The 9,656-nt window shown below is 40.7% G+C and overlaps 1 protein-coding gene across 2 annotated transcripts in view; it reads right to left on the reverse strand.

Moving 5' to 3' along the window:
- Positions 1-5,189, reverse strand: part of LOC103705742 (protein WHAT'S THIS FACTOR 9, mitochondrial-like) — a 16,353-nt gene extending 11,164 nt beyond the window's left edge. For both annotated transcript variants that reach the window (XM_039114538.1, XM_039114537.1), the window contains exons 1-2: positions 2,934-5,189; positions 561-768 (exon numbers count right to left, since the gene is read on the reverse strand). In XM_039114538.1, coding sequence (XP_038970466.1) covers positions 3,100-4,521 — 1,422 coding nt within the window. In that variant the 5' untranslated portion in view covers positions 4,522-5,189 and the 3' untranslated portion in view covers positions 561-768; positions 2,934-3,099. The remainder of the gene's footprint in view (positions 1-560; positions 769-2,933) is intronic.
- Between the last annotated feature and the right edge of the window lie 4,467 nt (positions 5,190-9,656).

Below are 9,656 nucleotides of genomic sequence, written 5' to 3' on the forward strand. Positions count from 1 at the left end.
ATGATACCAGTATAGATACCCAAATTGATACTGTGAACTATGCGTTGAATCCAACACCACAGATTTTCCCATATTTGTCCAAACCCTCTTTTTGTGCTAACTCACGATCTTCAGCAGGTGACATGCATATCTCCAACTGAAATAGAAACCAATAATTTTGATTCATTAGCTACTGAATTAGTGTTGCATTTATATGTTGAACAATCAAATAATATACTAGAGACAATTGCCAGTGTTGCTGCATCATTCATAAGGGTGAGATCCATGTGGTAATGGGTAATGATGAAAAGCTCAACTGAGACAGCAGTCAGCCATTAGGTCTCTTCAAAGTCTGTAGCCACGTAAGTAGCAACATATTACTGCATTAGTTTGGGAATATTTCAATCAGATCTCATAGAAGTGGATAGATTGCTACCTCATCATTTGCAACTGTGTAGTTTTATTTTTGGCACTATGATGTAAAGCCAACAAGCAACATTGGAACTATAAAAAACATGAGAAGCTCAATTACTATAAATAATATTGCAATAAATCAATTGTTAAAATTATTGATGTATTACCTTTGCAGCATCAGTTTTCTAAAACTCCAAAAGAGAATGAAGCTGATCTTCAAACACCCTTCCATCAGGAAGAACATAAGTTGTTGCTCAATAGTTTGAGATGGTAGCTTCGAGGAGCAACTTTTGTGAATATGAAAACTAATAAAGCAAGTAGGACACCAGAGTCCATATTGTCCATGTCCTCATCAGCAATCTCAGTTTCAAAAATCTGCCAAAACTCCTCAGCATCTTCATCTTCTGCATTATTTTTATTGTCTACAAGTGACAAAAAACAACAATGCAATTGTACAAACCCGGTGGCATAGTCCTTTTGTCATGCTAGGGCACCAAATTGATCTTTATACCTACGTTTCATCCTACTCCTAACGCATGTATATATCTGACAAATAATGAAAGTCAGATGTTCAACAGTCTTTTTATATTTCAGAAGAAAATTTTCCAAGGAGATGAACAACCTCCGCATTCTTTTTTTTAAAAAAAAAGAAAGCCAAGAGCCCTCCATCTTGATAATGGAAATAGAATTTATGATTCTATTATTTCCATTTTAAAGAAGAAATTAGTTTTCTAATCATTTTAAGCCATCTATTTGCTACCATCATAGTTTATACTGGTTTTCCCCTTTTTCTCCACTCCACTAGTTTATCTCTGAGATCAGAACAACAAAATGTTGCTAGAATGGCTGCTCTTAGTAGGATCATCTTTGTTCTCCATCTTGACCAAGAGGGTTTTATATTGCATCTTCTGCTTCACTTTGATAAGACGGATGACTATCGGCACAGCAGTCATCATAAAACAGCCTCTTTCACTTCTCACAGAAAAAGACTGAACAAAAAATGATCGAATATTTAAGCTTTTCGACTAAAATGCAGCATTACTTGTTACAGGAACCCTACCATAGAAGGACCAAGTCGACAGAAGAGTCAAAAGATCTCCAATCAGAACCTTTCAAATGCAACTGAGCATGGAAGGTCAGATATCATTAGTGTGACAATCACAAGTGTAAAAGGTTATAGAGTTTGATTCACCCTTTAGGCAGAAAGGGGATCAATTACTTCACCATTCACGTAAAATTGTGAAATTTTAGATTAAAGTATAAAGGAGTACATTTTGGCTTGGAACCATTCCTCAAATCTGTTTTTCAGTAAGGCATCCAAATAGATTTTAATCAGGGCCAATAAAGAAATTGGACTTTGTTTCAGCTGCCATTTCATCCAATCCCATTCAAATGGCTCCTTGTGGTGAACATGGATCCTCTATGCCCGCAAGCATATGTCACACACAGGATTGGTTCATGTGATAAGCCCCATGGCTCCCTGCTGATACAGCATGCTGGCCGTGTCTGATGAGCATGCAGGGCCTGTTGCACAGACCAATCACAAGTGCAGCACATGCCCGGGCACACAGCAAGCATTGAGGATCCAGACTCCCTTATGGCTAGCATAATCAGGACACTCATCCGCAAAAGCCAACGCAAAATCATCACCAGAATTTCTTGTTTTAATTAAACAGAGGTCTAAATCTACAAGGATAAAGCCTCACAAGAAAAGAGAGATTTCAATCGTTTTTGTTATCTTGGAAGGTCATAAAGAAGGAAGGAAAGACACCTTGTTGGATGGAAGACAAGCAGTCAGTCAATTTCAGGCTTGGCTTATTTAATCCATAGAGATAAATGTCCCATCCAGCCAATGTTCAAGAAGTAAGAAAATGAAAGTCTCATTCCCGTCCTGTCTATGCCCAATAAGAAAATGAACCAACACCATCTTGAAAAACAATACCTCATATCCTCCATTTGTAGTTTCCTAGTGGTAGGATAAACAGTCTGAAATCTGAATATTTGTAACAGGACGAAAACACTGACTGTTCTAAATTTTTTGTAGTTGTGCTCATAACAGTATAACACTACTTCTTCTCTCAAGGAAGCAAGTGATTTAAGTCTGCAATGAAGCAGCTCCCGATGTCTACATTTTTTTCAAGAAGAAATCACATCTTATCTTTAATAAAAAAAATTCTGGCAAATTAAGATCAATGGAAGTTCTGAGGCATGACAATGATATCCTTTTGCAGCATACCATATATGTTGTCCAAAACATTCATATCAATAATAATAAAGGAGGTCTTCAATCATTACATCTCCAAGACATATTAAGGAACTAAAAACTTCATATCAAGAAACAGCTTTTCCAATGAGAACAGCCAGTGAGACTTTCCAGGATGGCAAGACATGGAGACATAAAGACGAAGACTTTATGTCAGTGAAGCATGTATAAGATGTTGCATACCACTGAGGCAACAAATGAACAGTGATATCAATTTGACAGTGTCTTGCCTGCTTGATGACATGGAATAATACACTATCAAAAAAAAATATGATACCTGTCAAGAGAGTAGCCATTCTTCTCTGTTTCGGAGAGGCCTAGAACTCAAAGTGAGACAATGTATAAATCCTCTCTCTTCGAAGATAACTTCTGAATAATTTACGAGTTGATGCAATCTCACTCTCTGTTCTCCTAGACAAAATTCAAAGACGTGCAAGACTAGCTCAAACAGAAGATCTCATCATCATAGTTTTCTTACTCCTAACAGGCCGAGATGCTCCTCCTCGAGGCAAATTATTCTCTCGGGCAACAGAGCGATTACTATGCTCATCTTCATCATCACTTTCCTCTTCTTCTGTATCAACATCAGAAGCCGCTGATAACTCATCCTCATCCTCCTCCTCCTCATCTTCATCATCATATTCTTCTTCTTCTTCCTCTTCCTCTTCATCTTCGTCTTTAATTTTATAATCATCTATAACCCGTGAAGCATTCCTTTTTCTTTTCCTGTCCTTGCTCTTGCTACCAGTCTCCTTGCCCTTGTGCATAAGGTGAATGTACTGATACCTCAATCCCATCAGGGGGTGCTTCTCGACCAACAAATCCCTCCTATACGCCTCCCGGAGGACAACAGTCTGCGTCCTGAGCTTATTTGATACATAGAAAATGCCCGCATGATGCGTGATCACCTTCCTGAATCCTGGTGGCAGCCCGAGATGTTCTCCGAGCAGAATCAAGTTCTCTTTCTCGGTCTTCTTTGGAACAAGCAAGCGGAGAACCTCATGGAGCACTCCCACGGTCCACTTCTCTGCAAGATCGCTCTTTGGCGCAAGGTGAGACCCGTCCTCGTAGGGCGAGATATAGGGGAGCTTCTGCCACTCGTCCAGCCACTTCCTCACCTTCTTCTCCAGCTCGAAGCCCCGGGAGAACTGGAGCGGGAAGGCGAGCGGCATGCCCTTCTTGTACCCGCCGGTCCTCATCGCGTACTGCTCCATGGCCGACACGGCGAGGTCCTTTCTGTAGCATACGAGCTCGAGATCGAGGACGCCGGAGTCGACGCCGGCGGCGGTGGAGGAAGGGACGATCTGGAAGTAGTCGGGATAGAAAGGGAGGAGCGAGCGGGGGTAGTCGGGGGGGAGTCCGAGGTCCCAGCGGAGGCGGTCGATGAGGCGGAGGGGGAGACGGCGGCCGGGGGCAAGCATAAGGAGGCGGAGGAGGCGGTCGGCGGTTTCGGCGCAGCAGGCGGCGAGGGCGCACTGCTCGTCGTCGTGAAGGCGGAGGAGCTCAGGCGTGGGGCGGATGACCGGCCGGGGAGGCGCGGCGGTGGAGGACTGCGAAGGGAACTCTTCGAGGAAGGCGGAGGGGAAGAGGCGGATGAACCGGATGGCGCGGAAGGGGAGGCGGAGATCGTCGCGGCGGGCGGCGATGGTGGCTAAGGGAAGGGAGGGGGAGGAGGAGGAGGAGAGGAGGAGGTCTTTGAGGGCGTGGAAGGGCTGGAGGTGCTTCTCCTTCTCGATGGCGTGGTCGAGGCCGCGGTCGCGGATCCACTTCACCCGGGCGTCCACGAACGTGCGGCTCTGCTGGGCCCCCGGAGACCACCGGAGGTGGCGGCGGAGGGGCGATGGGAGCGGCGGCGGCGGCGGCATCTGTATGATGGGGGTCGTGCTCTGCGTCCTCGGAAGGAAGCCTGTGGAGGGTTTTACCAGGGTTCTATTATCAACGAGATGCCGTACTGTGAGCCCGAGCTCGATCGAACTCTATTGATCTGATCCGGCACTCAAGCTTGGATTGCTTTGTTTTACGCTTGTTATTTGGTCGGAGCCCAAGTCAAATTAAATTACAAATTGGTTATATTCATAGCCTGTTTTGGTTGGCTAGTAGTCAATGGAGTTTTTATCAAGTGATTGGCTGTATGTGAGTTATGTTAAACATCAGTTATTGGATTAGATCCATTAATTGTTTCTATGCTATGTGAAACAGCTCGGAACAACCTGAGGAGGCGAACCGACCTCAATGAAAGCTTGTCACCTAGTCGTAAGCTGACCATTCAAAGCTTTCCATATGCTCTATTTAGAAGGTGCATGGATAGTCTTTTGTATTTCAAACTCTTCCTCCAACTAACAACAGCTCGGCCAAAGGCTGAAAATTGCGAACTATCTTCTAGCAAATGTGATACTCCAGCGAATCCCCACTGCCGAAAAGTACGAGCTTGACTCATAGGGGAGATACATGGGTCGTTACCATAATTTCCAGCATACAACCCCTAACTATTTGACGATGGGCTTTGACCTTTGCGTATATATTGTGTTCCCGAGAGTTCTCAAGTTTTTTTTTTTTGACTCTTTTATGTTGCTTCTCTGCCCCTTTTTAGGCCTTTTATTATTCAGTCAGAGTCGTGTTTGACTTAGGCATTGGAGGGGCCTCGCCGGACATGCTTTGGTGGGTGGACTTCCTTGTCTTTACTATTTCTCATCAAAGGTAGAGTGTCGGTCAGAGCAGCACCTCCACCGTCTAATACTAACTCAGAGGCGCTCAACATCGGAACCATTGCCGATTGAGCGCAGCGACCACCGGATTATTGCCGAGGAGGCATGTAGCATCTCCCATCCGATCTTTCCAATCTAGGCGGTGAATGAGCCAAGATCTCTATCAACCCTATCAGCTTGGCAACACTATTTGATATATATATATTATGATATACTTTACCAATTTTGAGTCATATCAGGTCAAAATTGATGGAACTGTGATTTTCTAAAACTTGGTTGAAATTAATTTTATGAATTGGGTTCAAGCTTAACTATACTCAAATTGAGCTTAATGTTAGATGATTTCAAGTTGAGCTTGAGTTGAGCTCAAGCTACCTTGGATAAATTGATATTGGTACCAATCTTCTTTATCTCTAAAAAAAGAAGATGATGATGAAATCTTTTGATTTGTATATCAAATGATTATTTACAATAGTATGTATAGGGTGTATATATAAGCCTAATTATAACAGACTTTGAGTAAGATGATAACTATATAAGCCTAACTATATCGGATTTTGAGCATGATAATAACTTTATTGGTATTAAAAGTTAGTTACACTAACAATTTCACTTATTTATCCTAAATATAATAACTAACAACCCTAGTAGTTACTATCCATATTTGGCCTCCACTTCTAGCAATTTTGGTAACTGATGTCGGCTGTCTTCCTACTACGCATATTTGTCGAAAAAATCTAACCTTTGTATAGTTTGCCAAACCAATAATTTTATTTAGTCAGCTGAAATTCTTGTTACATCTTTGTTTGGCTTACTTTATATTGCCACTCTTCCAATCATTCCCATATGTATTCAGTCTCTCGTATGATTTCTCGATCAACTTCTATACGATATCTATTTAGCCTAAGCTCTTGGGACATTATCCTGAAATCCACTATACATGTTCTCACTCCACCATGTGGCGAATTAGATTGGTATCCACTATGTATCGATTTGAGCAAAGATGTAGTCTAAACATTGCCCTCCACATTCCATCGGCCATCAACCATATAGGGTGATGGCATGTACAGTCATCCAAGTACCTAGACCGAAGCTCCAACATTCAACTCTCTAAATAATTGCACTTGTAAGAATTTTCGCTCTTCTTAAATTTATCTTTTTCATAGTATGGGAATCATATAGCGGCACTTCCTCTCCTCTATAGTAGTTGCGTGCTGATATAGCATGTGTAGTATTTTGAAGGGACAATGTTATCTAATTTTTGAAGATCTCATAATTACTACACAATCTCTTCATGCCATACCTTGGTATGGGGCACTGTCCTATTATATATCGGGCACCATCATCATATTCGTCTCCTTCATAGCAATCTTTATCTAGCTCTTATCTTCTGCTCCACAACTTGTCTTCATTGCTTGTTTACTTGCCATGGATTAGGAGGCTCGATTCCATGCTAATGTTGAATAGCGTCAAGAGGATCTTGAATGCGTTGGCGTCCTCAAGAGGCTTAATACCCAAATACTCATAGAAGATAAGCTACCTCATTCTTAAACCTATCTTCCATTCTAAGATCTCTCGAGCCTTGTCCTTTTTCCTTCCTCGCTCTTTCCAAGAAGCCTTCTTATATTAGAGAATGGACTTTAGAAGTTCGATCTGAGATGGTCTAAATTGCTATCACCTATGGCCCACTAAGATCCTTATCTGGAGTCTCTTGTTCGGCCGAGTTTATACTAGAAAAAGGCTGCCATTTGGGAAGCCAATGGTCTCTCCAATCTTTTATTTCTTTCGACCTCTCCTCCTACAGTTAATCATCTTTTAGTCTTGGCGGCTGCCTATTTTTGGTTACCTACTTTCAAAACCTTTCACTTCAACTTTAATATGTTCAGCCCTAGTCTCTTAAATTTAAGCTTTCTTTTCAACATTCATCCTACCGAGGAAGTATTCAATATGAATACTCTAGTTGAAATCCCCTAACAATTTCAGTTACAATTTTGGCAAAATTGCAAATTGGCCTATATCTCCTGGGTTCCTATTTTAGGCTACCTTTGCCCATGCCCGAAGGACTTAAATTCGAGAACTTGGAGCTATTTGGGGGTGATTAAAATATCTGAGAAGAGGGGCTTCGAGAATTTTTGATGAAGTACGAACATCCAGAAAATAAGTTTAGAGCTAAATTTGAAGGACCACAGAGACGATCTCATCAACATTGATCCCTTTCTTCTTTCTGAAGTCTTTCACTACCAAACGAGCTTTGTACTTTGCTCATTTATCACCATCCTTTTTTAGCTTGAATACCTACCTATTTTATAATGTTTTTTCTATCTTTAGGATTTTCAACCAACTCATAAGTGTGATTATTCTGCAAGGAATTCGTCTTATCTTGCATTGTCCTCATCCAATTGTCTTTATCTTTAAGAGATTGTACTTTTTGAAAGCTTTCTATCTCCCCCTTATCAGTAAACAAAACATCTTCTAAAATGGGGTACCTTGTAGATGGCCTATGCTCTCTAATAGACCTCCTAACCTAAGATTCTGTAATCTCTAGTGGAGTGGATTGTTCCTCCTACTCAGCATCCTCAGCACTTAGTGCATCCTTATTATCAACTGCCACTGGCTCATTTTCTTCACAATGCTCTTCTTCTTGTACTTTTTTTTCATATCTATGACCTTATTTGATGGAGAAAGGAATGGGGTAAAATCAGAAACACCATGAATCACAACTTTGGACTGCACAATCTTCTTAATGTCCACTAAATTCTAATTCTCATGGAAGACTACATCTCTACTTCTGATAATATTCTTTCTTTATGAATTCCATAACTTATAACCAAACTCAGCATCTCTGTAACTTAAAAATATGCATAGAATAGCTTTGTCATCTATCTTTGACCTTTATTTCTTAGATACATGTACAAATGTCTTGCAACCAAATACCTTCAAATGAAAGTAGGAAACCTTTTGTCCTGTCTATACTCTCTCAGGGATGTCAAAACTTAAAGAAATTGATGGAGATCTATTAATTAAGTAGAAAGCAATACGTACAACTTCACCCTAAAATGATTTTGGCAGCTTAACCATCCTTAGCATGTGTCTGGCCTTCTCTATAATAGTGTGATTCATCCTTTTAGCTACACCATTGTGCTGTGGAGTGTCAAGAACTATCTTCTCATATCTTATACCTCTCTCTGAGTAATACTCCGCAAACTATTTCAAAGTATATTCACCTCTGTTGTTAGTACAAAGATATTTTAAAAGTCTGCCTGTTTCTCTTTCTACTATGGCATAAAATATCTAAAAGAGCTTGAGCACCTAATCTTTTGAATTTAGAAAATGCACCTATACTTTTCGTGAAGCATCATCAATTAAAGTAATAAAGTATTTGATGCCACTTATTGACTCTACCTTAATGGGTTCACATATATCAGAATAGATCACATCTAATAAATTCTTCTTTCTTTTGGAGGATTTGTGAGAAGAAACTCTATGATGCTTGCCAAATAAGCAATAATCTTAAGGATTTAGTAGTGTACCTTTGGTGAAGGGTATGAGAGACCTTTTTGCCAAAATCTGCAACTCTTTCTCACACATGTGAGTCAGCCTCTTATGCTATAGAACTGGTGAAGTCTTATGCTCAACTGCAAACATTGCATTTGTGCACACCTTAATATAAGTCTTGTATAATATACAATAAGCACTTCCTTTTGCAACTACTAGTGAACTTTTAGGGATTTTCCATCTTCCATTACCAAAATAATTCTCAAAACCTACCCGATCCATTGCATAAGTAGAAATCAGATTAAGGCGTAAATCAGGAACATATCTCACCTCCTTCAAAGTCAATATGCAACCAACATTGGTCTTTATACACACATCACCAATTCTCACAATCTATGCATAACTGCTATTACCCATCCTCATATAGCCAAAGTCTCCTACTTTGTAGGATGCAAAGAACTCCTTTGTGGGCATGGCATGCTGGAAATCTGCAAAATCAAGAACCCACTCAACAACATAGTCACAAACATGATTGCATCCTTCATCTCCAATGTGAGAACTACCACTTCCTCTTCCGACACATTCACTGTAGTGTTCTTATCATCTGCCTTTTTTTGATTCTTCTCTTCTTTCTGCTCCCATTTCAAAATCCTGCAGCTTTATTTTCAATGCATCTCTTTGCCACAATGGTAGCATCTTCTGTCTTCTTTTGACTTTGAGTTACATTGGATGTACCATGACCCTTAGGTCCTTTGCCCTTACTCCCACTCCTGTTTTTTATGACAAGAGCCTACGGTTCT

The sequence above is a fragment of the Phoenix dactylifera genome, chromosome 16 (genome assembly GCF_009389715.1).
Source record: "Phoenix dactylifera cultivar Barhee BC4 chromosome 16, palm_55x_up_171113_PBpolish2nd_filt_p, whole genome shotgun sequence".
Classification (NCBI taxonomy): Eukaryota; Viridiplantae; Streptophyta; class Magnoliopsida; order Arecales; family Arecaceae; genus Phoenix; species Phoenix dactylifera.